Raw genomic sequence first — 21233 nt, forward strand, 5'->3', positions numbered from 1 at the left:
TTATATAATTCTATTTCCAACCCTATTTTATGCATTATTATATAACATGATGTTATGCAAATTAGGTATAGAACGTATGAACCAGGCACGCTATTAGCATATCAAAAGGGAGTGGGCGTGGCCATTCTGGCTGTGAGCCCCGCTTGTTCAGAACTTGTCTCCCGATCTCAGTGCGTGGAGCTCAGAGAGCACTGAGAACTTTTAGAGACGCTGAGGGTCTTTTGAAAGTTGTTGTTTGAAGGATTCTGCAAACTGACAAAAGAGCTGTGGAGTTTTCCCTGTCATTCTCGGGACGTTACTGAATATTATAATGAGGGAATACCTACGGAGTAATTCATTTCTCTCAATCACTTGACAAGCTCATTCGCTTTGGATTATGACACTGTTTTTTCTTCCACGAAGACAAGTCGGAATTACTTTGAGTGATTTTCCTTACACACCTTTTCCTCTGTATTATGCTCCTTGTTAACTATTAGTAATGTAACAGGGTTTAACTGTTAGTTTGATGCTAGTTTGTGTCTCGTTTCTGTTTGCTCAAATTAACCTCAGACTCTTTTCAGACATAGGCTATTCGCCTATCCAATGTCAGAAGCAGTTAATATATATGTTCTAGTTATATTAGCAGTGTTAGTGTTATTGCAATGAAAAATCTACAGGTTTATGTTATTTTGGTGACACTGACGTGGATTCAAGCATCAGACTTGGATTACACAGGAACAGAAAGAGGAAATGCACAATTACAATCAAACACTTTTGTCAACAAATACACAAAGGATGTGCAATCTAATAGAAGACTTTCGGGGTTATCCGCCTCTGGGAATACACATATTCTCAGGAAACCTCAGAACGATCAGGAGAACGCACGACCTCCAGCCAGGAGGGTCCTGAAAGGGCAAAGACCAGCTCTATTCAGGAAACTCAGTGTAAATGATAGCATTCCTGCTCAAGAAACAAGTTTAGTAGCTGCAAGCTCCATTAACATCCTAGCTGGTTTTGCAGGTAAAAATCGTGTGCTGATCATTTCTGCACCTAATGACTCTGATGGCTATTACAGGTTAATGATGAACTTGCTCAAGCCGGACGTGTACTGTGAGATGGCGGACAGACATATGCAACAGATTATAATGTTTCATGAAAAGGGCAAGATGGGAGGCAAGGTGAGACGGGTTAGCAATCAGGGATCTCTGGTGGAGGAACCGCTGGATCCAGCTTTGGTGCCCAGACTGATGGGTTTCCTGAAGTTGGAGGATGGTAAGTTTGGCATGGTGCTTTTAAGAAAGACCCTTCAAATAGAGGAAAGATACCCATACCCTGTTCAACTGGAGGCGATTTATGAAACGATAGACCAGACGCCTATGCGTAGACTGGAGAAGGCAAGGCATAAAGGTTTCGTGCAAAAGTGCAAGACCGCTGGAATTGAAGGCCAAGTGGTGCAGTCTGCTGGCTCAAATACAGTTGGTTTGCAACCACAGATTAATACAGCAGTAAATACAAGGCGGCAGAGGGTTAGACCCGTCCCTCAGCCTACCCAGACGACTCAGGCACAAATATCATCTGCATTAACTACAACCAAAAAACTTACAACGACTACCTTGAAAACTACAACCACCAAACCTCCAACGACAACCACACAACCTGCTACAACTACAACAATTACAACAACCACAGCACCTACTACTACCATTTTACCTTCAACAACTACAACTGTTACCACAGTTGTACCCACCACAATGGAGCAAACACATCCAGACACAACCTGGACTACAACACCTAAAGAAAAGACTCAAAATAGTCACCCAGTTACTTCTAACTTACGCAAACAACATAAAGAAAAGTACCTTGACCCCACACAAAAGATGCCGACTGCAGTCCTACCAACACACAGGTCTGCACAGAAGCCCAAAAACAAACCGCCTGTAGTAAAACACGGATGGAGAGAAAAGCTTAGTCAGCACACAAGAGAACGGGACGCACTGAGGCCCACTGCTGAAAAACCAGAGACAGAACTTATGACCAGCCCAAAGGGGAGAGCTAAACCTGACAGTGCTGACAGGGGGAAGAAGACGGATAGGCCTGAAAAGCCTTTAAAGAAGATACCTGCTGGGAAAAAAGACCCCAAAGTGACTAAGGAGACAAATGTCAGCATTCAGAATAAAAACACAGCACAAAAAACAAACGCTTTTGAAGAAAGAGCTGTTGTGGACCAAACAATGAATCCGAAGAAATCATTAGAAACATTTTTGAGTTACTTTCAGAGAAGACGACGCCTCATAGTATGTATTGTATCAGTGAGACACATGGGCACAATTACTGTAGAGAAACATAAAATAGGGCTCACCAATAAAAGAGAGGCCAATGTCCTTGGGCCAGTTCAAGAGAAATTTTAGCCAGATGGAGCTGTGCTATGTCTTATTATTATTATAATTTTTTTCCACATAAGAATTTGTGATGGAATTCTGATGATCAGATTTTGTAGCTACATATCAATTATTAAAAATTTGTAGCTTTATTTTTCTGTTTTCAGAAATATTAATATGTAATTTTAAGCTCGTTCATATTTACATACATATAATTTAAAATATTTTCATTGATGAAAGAAATAGTAATTGATAAATGCGAAAAATATATCTTTAAAATCATGATTTCTTAACAATAAATCTATTGGGCCCTTACTGTTGAGCTCTATCGATGCCTTTTCACTCATTACACATACATTTCTCTTAAAAGTAATGGATTTACATTGGAATCTGCAGTTCCATGATGAACTACAGTGCTCAGCACAATTGAGTAGACCCTTTTTTGGAAGTGAATGTTTTTATTCATTTCTCAGTGAATATAGGCAATGTATTTTGGTGCATTTAAACAAAACAGATTTATTAAACAGATATATTTATTAAAATAATATGTTAGTCACCAAATATATTGAGAAATTGAAAGATAATACCATTAAATTCAAGCAAAATATTGCAAAAAATTTACAACCTTACAAATTTAGAAAATTTTAACTTATTTTTTCAAATTTTTTGCTTCTCTTGATTTTTAAATTTGTATTTAATATTTTTCTATGACATATAAATTTGGGTTTGCTATTTTTTTAAGAATTATCGTAAGTTATTTTGTTAGATAAGCTCCAGATTTGGCTTCAGCGCTGACTAATCTAATGTGTATGCACATTTAATATTGCATAGCTTCCTATTAAAAATACGAATTTAAAAGATAGATTTGTGAGGGGTGTACTTATAAATGCTGAGCACTCTATCAAGCTTTTCTATTGGACAAAAAATTCTGTACACTCTCAAAATGCTGGCTTGTTTCAATATGGATATATGAACCAACAAAATTAACCCAACAATAGGTTTATATATATTTATCTATAATTTGGTTTGAATAAACAACAGCATTTTAGTGAAGAGTTTACTTTTTTGTACATTATTTTTTAATCTTCAAACTAAGCAAAAATTAAAGAAACATGTAAAATCCCCCTAGAGAAACCTGTATTTTTAAGAGGTTGCTTTATGATGTACAAGTTTCAAGTTTTATTATTTTATTATTTGATAAAATTATCATGTTTGGAACAGAAAAACACTGAATAAATGTCTAAAAACGCTCAGATATTTATTAATCTTCTGAAGTCTTTGTCTGCAGGTCATTACAGCTCCAGATGAGCAGAATCATATGTACAGTGAACAAAGGGATGAATACCTGGAGCAAGTGTGTGATATGGCTCTACGTAAAATTTCTATCATCAGCATCTTTGGTCCCCTAACAAACAGTACCATGAAAATCGAACACTACCAGACAGGTCGGTGCTGCTTTAAATGTTTGATTTCAAAATATACTATGAGAATGCTGTCACTGAGATGAAAACATTTAAATATTATACAGAACAGGACAAGCCTCTGCGGGGTCTGCCAGACAGTGATCTTATCAACCAGGACCTCATCACAGCATTTAGGAAGCAATTTGGGATGATTGATAACGATTTCAACATGGTACTGACAGATTTTGACATGAAAGTGAAGGTGAGCTCTAAAAAAACATACTTTTTTGTATATGAGGTGTAATTTCTGACTACAAGGGATACACTGTAAAAATGTTATAATCATTTAAGTAATGCAAATTTTAACTTGATGTTTTAAGTCTGTTTAACTGATGTAAGTTTGAACTGAGGTTTAAAATTTATTTGATTCATTGTAAAAATTGAAAGCCGTAGTCATTTTTTACAGCGTGGTTCGCTTAGATATAAAAATTAACTTTTTACTCATTCTAAAGTGGTTCCAAAACCTTTCTTTTTTTCTGGTGAACACCAAAGATATTTAGAAAATTGTTGTAAAACAAATACTATAGAAGTCAACGGTGATAGGGTTTCCAACATTTTTCAAAATATCTAATTTCTTGTTTAACATAAGAATGAAATCAAACTTGTTTTGTTTTGGATGAACTGTCCTTTTAAGATTACCATGCTAAATTAAACTATTCTTGTTTCCACAGCAACGGTATGAAGTGCCGATTGTTATGAAAGCAATGTTTGACTATATTGACACGCTGTCAACACGCATTAAAGAGATAGAGCAGCAGAGGAAACTTGGAGCTATGTGCAAGAAAGAAGATAAATCAAGATCGCTAGAGGACTTCCTATCTAGGTTAGGAATATTTACCTATTCCAGTGATTGAATTTATTAGTATATTTTTACAAGTCATTAACATAAGCAATGTCTGCATTTTTTATGTCATGGTCTCTTATAAGATTCCGTTGGAGGCGGAGACTGTTTATAATATCCACCCCTAGTGATGAAGAATGGGCCTATCAGCAACAACTCTACGCCATTAATAGCCAAGCCTGCAATCTGGGTGAGCTCATTTCAGTAAACCTTAGTAACTTCATTTAGAAACAACATCGCTGTTTGTGAAATAGTGCTGCTGGACTAATATAGACTGATTATAGACAAACCACAAAGCAGGACTCTAGCTTAGGGATTCCAAAATGGTTTTGTCAAGATGAGCCCATTTGGGGTACAAAAATGTACTGAAAAAAAAAGAGGTAACCCTTTAGATTAAGTAACAATTAACAACATTCACTGGCTTATTACCTGCCTAATATTAAGATATTAACTGTTTATAATCACTTATAAAGTATGATTTGATTTTACATCCCTAATACTACTCAATATCTATACTTAACTACTACATTAGTAACTATTAAGAAGCAGCTAATTAGTAGTTTGTTGAGCTAAAAGTCTTAGTTAATGGTTTGTTAATAATGTGAATTGTACATAAAAAAAAACACAAGCTGCGTCCGAAATCGCCTAATACTCAGTTGGCACTGAATTTGAATTTAAACGTACTACTCGGCCATTAGAAAAGTTTGTTCTACACAGTATGAATGTGAGCAGTATGAATGGATTTCGGACGTATAACATCCGCCATTTTGTCATGATCACGTGACCTACCCTCGTGAGTTGTGTCGCTTCCCTCCCATTCATGAATTCTCTCGCAAGGCATGGGATGCGCACTTCAGAACCTTCAGAAGTAGTAGGTCATCTGGGTACTTTTTGCATTCTGATTTTTGAATTCTATGAACTTGGACATACTGCTTGGCTCACATACTGATTTTAGTGTACTACATATATAATATGGAAGTATGCCGTTTCTGCATATCATATCAAAATAAATATAAAAAGAAACAAAAATATTGTGCATTTATGAAGTGTGCTTCACACAGGTGAGTGGCTTGACAAACCACAACACTCTTCTCTCTTTCTATCTCAATTAAATTCAATTCAATAACTGCTTTATTGACATGACAAATGTTACAAATGTATTGCCAAATCATTTATACAGTTTACTTTAAAAAGAACATACATAAATACTAAAAAAAAACAGTAAACAGAGTAAATAGTAGTATGAGTAGTAAAAAATAAATAAATAATAACAATAATTCATTCATTCATTTTGTTTTTGGCTCAGTCCCTTTATTTATCAGGGGTCGCAACAGGGGAATGAACCGCCAGCTTATCAAGCATGTGTTTTACACAATGGATGCCCTTCCAGCTGCAACCGAGTACTGAAGATCATCCATACACACTTGTTTACACACATACATTACGGACAATTTAGCTTATTCAATTCACCTATACCCATATGTCTTTGGACTGTGGGGGAAACCGGAGCACCCGGAGCAAACCCACGCGAACATGGGGAGAACATGCAAACTCCACACAGAAATGCCAACTGACCCAGGTGGGGCTCGAACCAGCGACCTTCTTGCTGTGAGGCGGCTATGCTAATCACTGAGCCACTGTACCGCATTAAATATATTTGTTGAAGCAATTTTCTTTTGCATTCCTATTTAGTAAACTATTATTCATTCCCATTTGGTTCTATTACATCAATGTAAAATACCTTAATTATACCCTAATTATACCACAAATTAGTTCAGACAACAAACACTATAAACCAATTAATATGATTACCAATTAAAACAAATGCTAATATGATTAATATGAAAATTCTTTCAGCAAAGTGTTTTGGGGTCCTAGAAAGCATAAAATCATACAATCTAAGAATTCACTAGACTGAGAATGTGCAAGAAATTTGAGACTTTATGACACCACTCTCAACATCAACATTATTACCATTTTGTGAAATGTATACAAAACGCTCTAAGAGCTTTGCTGTATCAACATCACTCCCATTTGTTTATGTAACTTGGGAAAATAGACAGTTTTTTGTTCCCAGAAATTCCATGTTAAGCATTTGTAAACAAATTTTGGGGTCGGGTGCGGTCAACACCCTATGCAATAATGTCAACAGCTGTCATCTATGTCTACATTTACAATCAAAAATGCATGATTTCACAGAACTACTCCTAAATCCACTGTTGACCTCCAAACAACCTCATCATTTCAATATAACAACTCAAACAGACATAAAAAAAAGTATTTGGAGTTGATCTTCACTCAAAAAAAAAGACTTTTGCTGCTTGTTCAAACTACTTATTTAAAATGAGTTTGTCTGCAGGGACAACTTAATTTTTAATGTTTAATCCACTTAAATTTGTAAAAACAATTAACTTAACCCTTGTGCACTGTTCAAATTTACTACCCTTTTGTTATGTTAGGTATGAAAACATCCACTGAATTAAACTGCTGATCAGATAAATATTTTTTTCATTTTTTTGACTAAATCTGTTAATCAACCACAATCCTGATCAAAACTACTAAATGTTTTTAAGAATTACAAAACTCTTTAATTGCCAAATTCATACATGATTGCACTGATTTGGAGAAAAATAACACACAAAATGACGTATTTTCAATATGAAAAGTAATTGTGGACTGGATTTTTTTCTTTTATCTCAGTCTTGGACATGTCAATTATTAGTAACAACAGTGGCTTCGATGCATTGTTAGATTTTCATTTTTTCTCTCTAATTTACTGTTGGTGGTTGTTTTTGCCCCATTGACTTCTATTATAACCACATTTGATGGTGCATAAATACACAGTCTTTGTTTTTGTTTACTCCATGTAGTTCTTAGAGCTACAAAAGCATATTTTGATTTTCTCAGACACATTAAGTGTGGAAAGGTCACTCTCACACAGAAACACACACTTTAATTTGCTGTTATATTCCATATAAAATCCAGAAACTAAGCTTTCTTTTGCACAGACCTATCTAAAGGGTTAAGGGTGCCAACTGATGATCAACTGTAAAAAATTACAAATTCAACCCCTTAAATTTGACAATTAAAAATGCATGATTATATGGTGTCATGGTTTCGCAATTTAAAAAAAATGTGGTTATAATGGAAGTCAATGGGCAAAAACAGCCACAGACAGAAAATTAGGGGGAAAAAAGAAAATCAATCAAAAACAATGCATCAAAGGCAATGCTGTTTCACATGTCCAAGACTTTGATAAAAGTAAAAAAAAAATCCAGCCTACAATAACCTTTTATATTGAGAATACGTCATTTTGTGAGGTTTTTTCACCAAATTAGTGACATCATTTATGAATTTGGCAATTAAAGAGTTAAAATTCTGTAATTTTCTAAGCAATTTAGTAGTTTTGATCAGGACTGAGGTTGATTAACAGATTTATGCAAAAAAATATTTATCTGATGCATTTTACAGAAGTTTAATTCAGTGGATGTTTTCATCCTGAACATAACAACAGGGTAATAAATTTGCCTAGAGTGTATCGTTGAGTTCTTTAAAAATTTCAAAGCATTTTCTCAAAATATGTGTCAATATAAAATTTGTCACCAAAGAACATTCTGCTAGCTGAAACACAGAAAAAGTTATGGCCAAATTGAGACTCAAAATCACCCCAGAATGAGATGAGAACACCCCCAACAGTACATAAGGGTTTATTTGTGTTGGGACAACATGAAGGAATTGTGGTTTTTTTTACAGTGTTGGTCAAGTCTGATTATCCTGAGAGTTTCCTTCAGATATAAATGCACATATGTATTGGTACTATTCTTTTAATTGGAACCAGTTCTCATCTGCACAGGAACCCTCGATTTACAAAAGGCTCTGAAGAATGGGACTAATAAAAATAGCATCACGCAGTCCTTTTACGGCTCTTTTGTTGGCTATTTTGGATGTAGGAACATTGCAAAGAATCTCTCTCTGCATTCTTTACAATCCAGAAGGACCTGTGAATGTTTAGAGTCGTGCGTAGCGATCCGACAGGGACCACTTCCTCTCTGGGGCATGACAGCTTGATTGATACCCTCGTAAACTAAGGCCCGTTTTAGAACAAAAAACAACAACGGACATCTTTAATGCAGATGACATGCACGTTTCAGAGAACATATCTGCAAAAACTCTCAATCAACTTCCATGAATAGTACAAACCTGAGTAATCCTTTGTTGTTTTGTTGTTTCATATGGAACTAAAAGTCATATCAGTCTACTTGTTCAGATAAACAGGAGTATGTGTTGATTATCAGTTAGTATATTATTGGTTTATGTTGTATTGTTGTGTTATCATCAGTAATGCCTTTCATTTTTGGAAAATATACGTTTGGGGATTGTGTGTACAAATGTCTAAAGACAAAATGGACCATAAATCCAGTTGTAAGTGTTAATTTCTTTGAAATTGAGATTTATACATCAAGCTCATGAATAAATAAGCTTTCCATTGATGTATGGTTTGTTAGGATTGTACAATATTTGGCTATTAGATACAACTATTGAAAAAATCTGTAATCTGAGAATTCAAACTAATCAAAATATGGAGAAAATCATCTTTAAAGTTGTCTTAATTAAGTACTTAACAAAAGTTTTGGATGTTTACAAAATGTCCTCATGGAACATGACTTAATACTCTTAATACCTGACTTAATACTTGACTTAAAAATCAATAATTTTCACTCACAATTGCTAAAAAATACAATATAAGTGCAATATGAGATTTGTTTTTGTGATCCAGGGTCACAATTATGTAAATATGTGTACAGATGTTAGATGAGTGCAAAACTGTCAATAAAAGTATGCCTTAATTACCAGCAAAATTCTTTCATTCATTTTCCTTCAGCTTAGTCCCTATGTTCATTAGGGGTCACCACAGCGTAATGAACCGCCAACTCATCCAGCATATGTTTTACACAGTGGATGCCGTTCCAGCTGCAGCCCAGCACTTGGAAACATCCATACACACTCGTTCACACACATACACTAGGCCAATTTAGCATATTCAGTTCCACAAACCAGCAACCTTCATGCTGAGGTGACAATGCTAACCACTGAGCCACCGTGTCAGCAAAATTAGGTATTAAATTCATTAATGTGAGTAGGAGGGGACTTTCAAGTAAAGCAGAAGAGCTGAAATACAGCGGTTTCCCTTGTTTTTGTAAACAAAACAGTTTGGCTGTATTAACATTTTATTAGAAATTAAACTGCAGTCTTGGACAGTGCTTATGCCTCGTGGAGAGATCTTGGATTGGCTTCTTTTGGTTATTTCAAGAGTTCACACTAAGATAAGGATTGACTATGTTAGCAGGTTTAGCATGCTGTGCTGGAAGAGAACCCTGAGCTAGGAAATAGATGAGCCCAAGGCTCCTGCCTGGTCAATGAGTATTAAGGGCATACGAGATTAGGTAGTTCTCGAGGGCTCCTCTGATTCATTTAGCCTATACCTTGGTTAATAAGATGGCTCTATGGAAATACACTGCCAACCACGCTAGTGTGTACGCATTAAGTGCTTGTGACTGTTACTATTATTTAATTCACTTGTGTCACATGTCTTTAGACTGTGGGAGGAAACCGGAGTACCTGGGGAAAACCCACGCAAACACAGGGAGAACATGTAAACTCCGCACAGAAAGTGCTGACTAGCTCAGCTCAGACTTAAACCAGTAACCTTCTTGCTCTGAGACAGCAGTGCTGGAATGGCATTATGAATAATTATAAACAAATCCAGATGTATAAAAGCCTGAACTGAGAATAATTTATAATGAAACAGATTTAAGTAGATTATAGTATAAGCACTGTGTGGGCCTAGTGAGTGCTTTCTCTGGGCTAAGTGAGGGCTGCCCATGCAGGGCAAAATCTCAGTGGCCCTGCACTCACAGCCCACTGGGGGCCCTTAGGCTAACCTTCTTTTTGGTAAGCTTTACATCGATGGTGTTTTGCCTCTTTTGGTCAGTTGGCCTCTCAATTTAATGTCCCTAAAGCTAATTTTTTCAGATATTCACAAAATCGAGATTTTGTGCGCTAAAAATTTGTTAACTTTCCAAATGCACCTCCTGCTTCAGATCTAGACACCATACTGGGCATAGAACCCTGTGCTAAAGGTTCAATTTCTAAATTGTTTAATATCATTGTTAATCTGCAATTTTCTTCCGATAATTTACGGACCACCTGGTCTCAAGACATTGGAATTGACATTAACGAGGAGACATGGAAAGCTATCTTGAACAGGGTTAACACTTCCTCGATCTGTGCACGTCAAAGCCTAATACAATGCAAGGTAGTGCATAGAGCTCATTAGTCCAAAAGCAGGCTAGCTCGCATCAATCCGTCTATTGACCCTGAGTTCGACAGGTGTGCTTCTGGTTCAGCTACTTTAATCCATATGTTTTGGTGCTGTCCTTCCATGCTTTCTTTTTTGGAGACAAATTTTCCTCTCGCTGTCGGCTATTACCACTGTTGATATCCCACCGTGTCCAATTATTGGTTTATTTGGGGTTCTCCCGTCTCACCACTCTTTACCCTCTCATTTTGTAGACTTTGTAGTCTTCTTAACTCTTCTGGCTAACTGGAAGAGCCCTTATACCCTCCTTCTCACACTTGTTGGATAAGAAATGTTCATTATTTTATGAAATTAGAGAAAATTAGGTACTCTCTTCACCGACCTAGCACTATTGTTATAAAATTGTGGGAACCCCTTCGCAAACATCTATAAACTCTTCAGCTTGACCATGCTCCTTCTGATTCCAATTCCAATAAGTCCAATTCCAACCCCCCCAATAAGCTTGGTACTAAATACTAGTTCTGGTCATCACATTGTAGACTTGTTTTTTCTGTATATAAGATTGCACTAGGGTTTTTCTTTTTTAATTATTATTATTATTTTTTTTATTCTTATTATTATTTTTTTGCTCAAAATACTCCAGTGTATTTGCTTATTGTTGCATGTTTTTGGTGTCTTTTTTGTATGTTTTAGTAGTGTGTTTTACAATGTATAAATTTAAAAAAGTAAGTAATTTCAATATTACTTATACAGTCATGTTAATATCACTTTGGTTGCAAATAAGGCTTTTGTTTGGGCAACTCTGCATGTATATGAATGACAGCATACTTTGTTTTCTCTTTTAAAAAGTCTATTAATGTTATACTCAGTAAAAACAAGACTAAAGGCAATATAGCAAGACTACAGTGAAGATGACAGTCAAAAACAACACAACAAGATAAGTACACTGAAAAAAAATATTCAAAGGTCATTCCTTGGATTTAAACATTTTTTAAAGATAAGTGGTTGTAAATTATTTATTTGGGCTGGATATAAACAAAGTTGAACATTACTAAATTTTATTTGTTTGTTTAAATTCAACAGATATGAATTACAACAATTGTGCAGACATCATTTTTTTCAGTGTATAAAGAACAATAAAACAACAAAAAAATGGATAGTACGAACGACAGAACAAGATGACAGTTAAAATGTTAGTAAATATGACAGTAAGAATGACAGAAATAAGACCACTGTAAAGATTACAGTAAAAATGACCGCACAAGAGGACAGTAAAAATAATAGTAGAAACAGCAAAGCAAGATGCAATACTGGGACGTGATAAAAGGTACCTTTTACAATGTAAAAAGAGTTTTTGTCCTAACAGTTTCAATTTCACAATGTTCACAATTGAAACAACAGCATAAATTACTATGACAATGATCACCTCAGGTGCTGATTATGTGCTTTATTTTGTGTTGAATGTTACCAGAATGAGTTTGAATACCATTTTAAGGGGACAATTATTGCCACGTTGAAACTGGCGCAGATTCACCTCAGATTTGGGAAATAAATTAACTGCAAACACAAAAAGCAAACGTTAGAACTGTGATTCAGTGCCAGCCAACAACATCGGTCACTCAGCACTTAAAACGTATAAACGTTTAATAGTCATTCCTTGATTCATTTACAAACCTGTTCATTTCATTGAGTGCAGTGCACTATTCCACACTTTTAATTTAGTTTTTTTTGTCTTGTCATGTCTGGTGCAGACAGTCAGATTGCTTTTCGCTGGAATCTTGTCATGTTACATGTAGTTAAGACATGGTGTAAAGGCTCGTGTCTACAGGAACACATTTTCCCCCAAGCTAAGCATTTTTTTTCTGTTGTTGTCAATGGAAGTGGTGCATTTTTAAAGTTTGACTGTTCCAAGTCATAGAAATACCATAATATGTTTGCAGATATTTAAGAAACATGCTAAGTGAATATATTTGTTTATCTGAAAAACAAAGCTTAAGACTGTTATTCTCCTTTAAAAATCTGTGTTCTGTGATGGAACGTCTTTTTTATTGGTCTCTATAACCCGCCCACTGCCATTTTAACGACGTTTTGACAGTGTAGAGATCCCGAAGCACACGTGTTCCGAAACACTGCACTGAAGCATAATTTGAAACACCAGGCCAAGTGACTTAAGCGATTCAAAGCAGCAGCTTTTTCATAAGTGTTTCTGAACCTGGTGAATGTTTGATTGACAGGATAGGCAAAAACCCTCATGCAATCTCACGTAGCCTAGTGCACGGAACAAATGTGCTGCAAATGACCCGACTTCGAATCCTGACTTATACAAATGCGCTGAAATTATGACTTGATGTATTTTAATAATGTTATTTTCAAAGTGTTTATTCAGGTGTCAGACCAATGTTAAAACAAAATATGTTACAAGAACAGAGCATTTAAAAACTGATATCTATAGCTGCATCACCCTAGATTCAAACCCATATCTCATCATGCTAGTCTGGAACTCTCACCGCTTCACAAAATTACTGGAAACCTCGACTGTACATCATGGGATATAATTCCTCAATTTGCGTAATTGTTTCTTTGCTGAAGCTGTTCCAGAGCAATACATAAAAATGACTACTAGGTGTCACTGTAGACATGGGTTTCAAAACGTTTCAAAGCTTCAACACATTTGCTTCGACTGTTTCAGTGTTTCATGAATCCTCGTTCTGCCCACCACTACTGCCAGTTTACCCAATTGTATTTCAGCACTCCACTTTGCCTTTGTGGAAAACACACCGTATTTCATTTTTAGTCAAGAACTCTGGATCAATGCATTTGGCTACGGCTGAAAGCGCGGCCTTCGAAGGACAGCAGTAGCCTCAGAAATTAGATTTATATTCGAAGTTATAAAAATCCCCAGGATACAGTGTAACACAGTGTCAAAAACACACACATAGCACAAGATTCCAGCGACAAACAATCTGTACCAGAAGTAACAAGACAGAAACATATAATACTGCCATATTCAGAAGCACAGAATAGCGCACTGTACTCCAAAAATGGTAAGGCTTATAATCAAATAAATAGATATTAAAGCTCTTTAACATTAATATATCATTAAATGCTGACTGATATTTGTTGCTTTTGCACTGATAAAATAACATAGACTATAGTTTGAACCATGACTCGAGTCGTAGTTCAAACTAGTCTGTGTTTATTTTATCTTCAACATCTGAGGTATCTGCTTCTGCTTTAAGTAGGGCAATAAATGCCAAACTTTTGTAAAGTTGTTATTAGAGATTTATAACGCAGGGAAGCGGCCGCATAGAGAGACCACCTGCAGCGCTTGTGAAGATTGTGGGTGTTTACAGGGATTTGATAGATAAATATGAATTTGTAGCTAATTGTTAACAATGCCCAAACAGTATTTCCTGTTGTTTATTTCCTTGCTACAACATACCATTAATGCTAGAAACTGTGCATGTAATAGATCAATTTGAACAAATAAAAATACTTACAGGTTGTGGCTCACAATCCACAGCTTCATCTATTATGCTTGGAGCTGCTCCTTCTTTGAGGAGTTTTCCAGAACTGAACCGAGAGAGATTCTGGAAGCTCTCCTTTGTCAAATGCTAGAGCTATATATATATATAATATATATATATATATATATATATATATATATATATATATATATATATATATATATATATATATATATATATATATATATATATATTTATAATTCTTTGGAACATAATTAAAATTAATAAGCACTCCTCTCTTTGTGTTGTGTCCTTTGGAAGCCCAAATACAGAAACGGAACAAGCTCTGTGGAAATAGCAGCGTTTGGACAGCATTTTAGCTCATTTTATACTCTGCTAACATTACAGTGCCTCCGGCCGTGCCCCTTTTCTGCACAGGGTGCATGTAAGTAACCTGAAGCGTTTGTGTTCTCACTAGCCTGGATATATTTTTTGTAGTCCTCAAACTTAATTCGCTGTAGGCTTTGCTAACATCATTATAAAGATATCGTAGTGGACCACTCCTTTTAGAAAGACAGAACAAAATGACAGTAAAAATGACAGAACGTGACAGTTAAGATTATAGTAAACATGATAGTAAAAAAGACCGCTGTAAAGATGACATCAAAAACTAAAATGACAATAAAAATGACAAGACGACAGTAAAGATAACCATTAAAAATGACAGAACAAGACCACAATAAAGAACTGAGAACATGCAAAGCAGTGATTCATGTTGGCCACAAATGGAGGCTTATATCTGAGCAGCTGTAAGTTTTTCACAAATGTTCATAAATTCACAGGGCTGCGTCACATGTCTCTACTGAAACTGCTTGGAAAGACCCTGGATGACATGAGTGGAGTCTTGGAGCTTTATCCCATAAATGGTAAGAGTGACTAATTAGCAATGAACAAACCTCACAGGCTTTTATGATCTGTGCGCTACTTTCATTGCCAACAACTCAGATGTCCTGCTGTTGCTGTGTTTTTTTATTGAGAAAACTAAAAGCTGTGGTTTGCATTGCAGGAAGTTCATCAGTGGACCGCGAGGCTCTGTCTGCCTCTCTGGTGCAGGACATCAGGAACTACTTTCAGATCAGCCAGGAGTATTTCTCCATGCTGCTTGTTGGGAAAGACGGCAACGTCAAGTCCTGGTACCCGTCTCCGATGTGGTCCATGTCCATCATATACGAGCTGGTGGACTCCATGCAGCTGCGCAGACAGGAAATGGCCATCCAACAGTCTCTCGGCATGCGCTGTCCAGACCATGACTACACTCATCATGATGGCTACCATGAGGCCTATCATCAGGGTTATGCTTATTAAGAACTGAGGCATGTGGCTGTTAGCCTGCGCACTCTATACAGGGAAAACGTGTGGATCATTTGAAAACTGGTCTGAGAATCATTCTTATTAAACAATAATAAAATGTATTTAGGTTAAAGGAACATTGCGAGTTTTTAAATAAACAGGCTTATTTTACAACTCACTTAGTGATAAACAAATGAGTTTTACTAGTTTTGAATCCATTTGGTCAAACTAGCATAAATTATTGAATCGTATTAGACCATTATCATCTCACTCAATTTTTGATTATTTTGCTATTTAAAGCTCAACCCTTCTGTAGTTACACTGGAAAAATGCTTTTCTTACACTGTTAACAATTTCCAGTAGAATCTACAGTTACTTACTGTACATTGTAAAAAAAAATCTGTAGTTTTAAAAATCTAAAAATTTTATTTCCGGAACGAAAATAAAGTAAAATAACGTCTGTTAAATTACAGAAATTTACCATAAAATAACAGATATTAAATTACAGAAGTTTACCAGAAATTTAAATTTAAGGAAATTTCTGTAATTTAATACCTGTTATTTTACAGTATATTTCTGTAATTTAACAGACGTTATTTTACTTTTTTTTAATCAGTAACATTACTTTTTTTTTTACAGTGTCGATCAATTACAGCAAAAATACTGTATTTACATTTACAGCACCATTTTTTTACAGTATTGTATATCTTTACTGTAAAATATGCAGTCATTTTCACAATCTAACTTGAAAATACAGTAACATACTGCATAACTGTCTCAGTAAAAAATAGTTTATATTACAGTTAAATACGTGTGATTTACAAATATCGTTAACAGTGTACTTAAAGTTTTTGTTTTGTTATAGTCCAAATATCTAAAAATCTTAAATCAAGAAGCATTTTGTAGACGGGCAAAAGATATTGTCTTGTTTTTAGCAGAGATGTCAAAAGTAAGTGTAACAGAGGCCAGCTAGTAAGTGCTGTGCAGGTAAACCTCACTCCTCTGACCTCTAAAGGTGCTCTAGCGACAGAGGCTAGAGGCCATGGTGTTTAGCCTCCTTGTTCGAGCAACCGTCCCCCATGTGGAAGGCCACCGGTTCGATCCCAGCTCGGAGCGGGTTGAGTGGTGTAAGACCGGCAGTGTTACAGGGGCGCCGCTGGGGGGGGAAAGTTAGGAAGATTCTAAGGGCCCATATATTTATGGGGGCCCCAGAGACATTATCAAGGGCTCGCGCAAATTAAAAATTAAAATGGAAAAACTCAACTGCTTACCTCTAGGGAGGTTGTAAAATGAGCCCACTTCAAAAAAGTAGTAGTGAAGTTTACTTTTAATAATTTGTGGTAGTTAGAATTGTAATTTGTGAGTAGATTTCAAATTAAATGTCTTTAAAGGTGTTTTTGCAATCTAAATGTTAAATGGTTTTTGCATGTGTATGAAGTTTTTACGAATTAATAGGGTAGTTTAATCTAAACCAGGGATGTCAAACTCAGTTTCCGGAGGGCTGCAGCTCTGCACAGTTTGGTTCCAACTCTAATTAAAATCAAATTAATTGAGACCTTCAGGCTTGTTTGAAACCTAAAGGCAAGTGTGTTGGAGCAGGGTTCCCTTCAGGAACTGTCCTTGACACCCCTGTTCTAAACTGAAAATTCTATCATCATTTACTCACCTGACTTACTGTCTTCTGCAGAACAAAAAAGAATCTATTTTGAAGAACGCTGGGAATCTGTAACCATTGACTTCCATATATTTGGATGTGAGTGGTTTACAGTTTTTAGCTTTCTTCAAAATATCTTCTTTTATGTTCAACAGAAGAAAAAACTTGTAAGGGTTTAGAACCACTCAAGGGAGAGTAAATAATGAGTAATTTTTCATTTTGAGTGAACTAACCCTTGAAGAACTATAAATATTAAATGCTAATAAAGAAAAATGAAGGTGATTTCGTTATATTTCTTCATTTTCATCTGCATTTTCACAGAGTTATTCCTTTAAAATATTTTTTAACATTTTGTATTGTGAAAACAATTTTTTGAATTAGCTTTTCTTTATATCGGTGTGTCTAAACTCAGTCCTGGAGGGCCGGTGTCCTGCTGATTTTAGCTTCAGCTTGCCTCAACACACCTGCATGGATGTTTTTAGAAAGCCTATAAGAGCTTGATTAGCTAGCCCAGGTGTATCTGATTGGGGTTGGAACCAAACTTTGCAGGACACCGGCCCTCCAGGACTGAGTTTGGGCACTGCTGCTTTATATGAACCTGACTCTAAATCTTCTCATCTAAAATTTCTCTGCTGCCCTCTAGTGGGCATTCTAGTGTAATGTATTTAAGTATTCAAGTGTAGGCCACAACTATCAGAAAAACTGGCTTGTTTGACAAGTTTCAGTTGTTGTTGAACTGGTCAGTACACATAATACACATAAAACAAATAAAATCATCATCGAAAACCATCATTATATAAGAGATTGAGGTCACTTTGTTTACACAAAAAATAAGACATACACTTAAAAAAAAGCTTGGTTTCACACAATCGAGTTGTGTTGGGACAACATGAAGGAATTAAGTTAGCTTAATTGTTTATGCAAACTGAAGTGAATTGAACATAAAACTATTAAGTTGTGCTTAAAACCTGAAAAATTGTGTCGTTTCAAACTTGTTGTAAATGACTCATTTGAACAAACAGCAAATGTAATTTTTTTTAAATGCATTTCTGTGTCAATGTAAACAATCATATTCCTTTACAGAATTCAAATGGAAGTGTTTAGCTTAGTTCTCTGGAAATATATTGACACTATTTCTATTCCATGAGAGATGTGCAGCTGTCATTTCTGCAAATGGTTGATAAATGATACCAAAAATGACACTTAAAAGCCTTTTTTGGCAGTCACTATTAAAATGACAATAAATGTTATGGTTTATCTTCCCATCTTTTTCTTATTAAATTAAAATTGTAATTGTTATTGACAGGAAAGTATGTTAATCTCTTGTTAGTTCAGATCATTGTATAGTGCTTATTATTTGTATGAGGTTATAGCTACCCAATTTAAATAAGTTAATTTACCAAATGATTAGGTTAATTTTACTAACAACATACGTTTCTTAAACCTAATTAAAATGAGTACAGGTTACATATTGCAACCCATAAATAAGTTACCTGTATCAAATAAAAAGTGTGTTTATCTAACAGTAATTTTAGAACTATAAGTTAGCTCAACTTGATTTTGTTGCATTTGTTTTACGTAATATTATAGTCTTGAAGTTGAATCAACTTAAAACAGGGTTGCCCAAACTCCCGGAGGACCGGTGTCCTGCAAAGCTTAGTTCCAAGACATACCTGAACTAGCTAATCAAGCTGTTTCTAGTTTTACTAGTAACTTTTAGGTAGGAGTGTTGAAGGAAGTTGGAGTTAAACTATGCAGGACACCGGCCCACCAGGACCGAGTTGGGACACTCCTGACTTAAAAATAAAAATAAAAAGTGGCTGCATTGGATGTTTTATGTAGGCGCACACGGAATCTGCGCGCATAGAAATCCGCAGATTTTTAGCTCATCATTGAGTTTATTAATTTGCTTGTGTAAATGTATATTTATTCAGTTTTTATATTAATTTCAGTAATATTATTGACTGATATGAAAATGTTTATTGGATTTTTTTACACTAGTTTGTAAAGTAATATTTTCTGTCTTTTAGTAGATATATTATATGAGAGACTGCTGTGAATAAGTGGATCTAGATTGTAAACATTAAATAAAAGTTAAAAAGTAAAAAAAATATAAATATTTCAAATATTAAGTTTTTAGTTATGATACTCTAAAAATAATTCCACATAAAGCCACAAAATTCTCTGCAGAAATAGCAAAAAATGTCTACAGATTCTGTCTGGCCTTGTGTGTCATCCATCTCCATGTTTCATTAACAATATTGAAATATCGCTATTGAAACAATATTAAAATCAGGTTTTGGAAAAAAAAAACAACTTCAATATATTCAGATCTGTGAGGTGTTCTGTTAATTGTGTTAGTATAGTATAGTTAACTGGTCAGCAGCAAATCTGTGGTAGACTGCATTGTAGAAAATGGTGAGTTTCACACAATTCCTTGTGATTTCAAGAGTTCACACTTAGATATTGCTTGATATTAATAGCAAGTTTGGCTTGCTGTCCCAGGAGAGAACCCTGAGCTCTGAGATAATTGAGCCCATGGCTCCCGCTTGGTCAATGAGCATGTAAGGGGTACGAGATCAGATAGTTCTCGAGAGCTCCCCCTGGTAAAGGGGTGGATGGGGGGATTCTTCAAAAATGAAAATACACTGTAAAAAGTGATTGGTTACTTAAAGCGAGTAAACCAATTGCCTTAAAAGCAACAAATTGACTTTACAAAAATAATGTAAGTAAATCCATTATAACTTGAAACTGTTAAGTTGACTTTATTTTTATAATTATGCAAATTGTGCTTTTAAATAAAAATAAACTAATCATTTTTTTCCAATACACCTTTATTATATAAGTTTTTTCCAGCTTTTCTGTATCTAGCAAAATAACATACAGTAAAATAGAACTGCTCTTCCAGACTCCAGTGTGTATTTTAAATTCAATACAGATTTTATAAACTTAACGAAGCACCAAATATGTAACGTAATAATTACAGTAATTATTTGAACATATGTGCTTAAATTGTCTGACAAAAGGGATTAGTTGACTTTAAAAATTGAGTTAAATTTGCATAATTGTAAAAAATAATTCAACTTAACAGTTCCGAGTTACAGTGGGTTTACTTTATCTTTGTGAAGTCAACTTGTTGCTTTAAAGGCAATTGCTTTACTCGCATTAAATAATTAATCACTTTTTACAGTGTAAAGGAGTAATGTTACACTGTAAAACAATTAGATGATCAATTAGTCCTGACAGCATGTTTTAGGTCATTGTAACTTATTAAAATAAAGTTAATCATGTTCTAACTTAATTTTATAAGTTACGCAAGCTGTTTTATGTCAGTTTAACATAATATAAGTTCAATGGACTAATAAAGTTCACTTGATTTAGGTTAAAAAATAAAGGCAAACAGGATTTTTCTTACAGTGTACAGGCTATTTATAGTGAGATTGGAATAATTCGATTGGCATACTAATGATTACAGATGAGAGACCAGCCGTGATCAATCATATTACGTGCTCCTCTCGAAATTTCACTAAAACTTAATACTTTTGTTCAATCCACTTAAATTTGTAAAAATGACTAAGTTGTCCCTTAATAGCCGTAAAGAATTGTGTTGTTTCAACTCAAGTACTTAAAACAAGCAGCAAAAAAAAGTCATTTTTTAACCTTACAAAGCCCAGAGAATGCCAAGAAATCCTCCCTCACACCATTTTTAGACCATTACACCACCATCAGCCTGAACCACTGATAAAAGACAGGATGAATCCATGCCTTTGTGATGATTAAAG

At 35.1% G+C, this 21233-nt stretch overlaps 1 protein-coding gene across 2 annotated transcripts; it reads left to right on the forward strand.

Moving 5' to 3' along the window:
* The first annotated feature begins 635 nt into the window (after positions 1-635).
* On the forward strand, positions 636-16248 carry ccdc80l1 (coiled-coil domain containing 80 like 1). 2 transcript variants are annotated; one of them, XM_056459716.1, is made up of 7 exons: positions 636-2273; positions 3646-3802; positions 3886-4022; positions 4492-4643; positions 4748-4851; positions 15290-15373; positions 15514-16248. In XM_056459716.1, the coding sequence occupies exons 1-7, from the start codon at positions 642-644 to the stop codon at positions 15810-15812; spliced, it is 2565 nt and encodes an 854-aa protein (XP_056315691.1). In that variant the 5' UTR covers positions 636-641; the 3' UTR covers positions 15813-16248. The 2 variants fall into 2 exon arrangements, with proteins under 2 accessions (XP_056315691.1, XP_056315692.1); XM_056459717.1 differs by lacking the exons at positions 15290-15373; positions 15514-16248 and adding an exon at positions 8515-9196.
* Positions 16249-21233: the final 4985 nt, after the last annotated feature.

Source organism: Danio aesculapii, chromosome 6 (genome assembly GCF_903798145.1).
Source record: "Danio aesculapii chromosome 6, fDanAes4.1, whole genome shotgun sequence".
NCBI classification, from domain to species: Eukaryota; Metazoa; Chordata; class Actinopteri; order Cypriniformes; family Danionidae; genus Danio; species Danio aesculapii.

Excerpts from the sequence above, each read along its gene's own strand:
- ccdc80l1 (XM_056459716.1), top strand. The coding sequence starts at position 642 with ATGAAAAATCTACAGGTTTATGTTATTTTGGTGACACTGACGTGGATT. Across the intron at positions 4,644-4,747 it reads CTAGAGGACTTCCTATCTAG|ATTCCGTTGGAGGCGGAGAC; the intron begins GTTAGGAATATT and ends GTCTCTTATAAG. Across the intron at positions 4,852-15,289 it reads TAGCCAAGCCTGCAATCTGG|GGCTGCGTCACATGTCTCTA; the intron begins GTGAGCTCATTT and ends ATAAATTCACAG.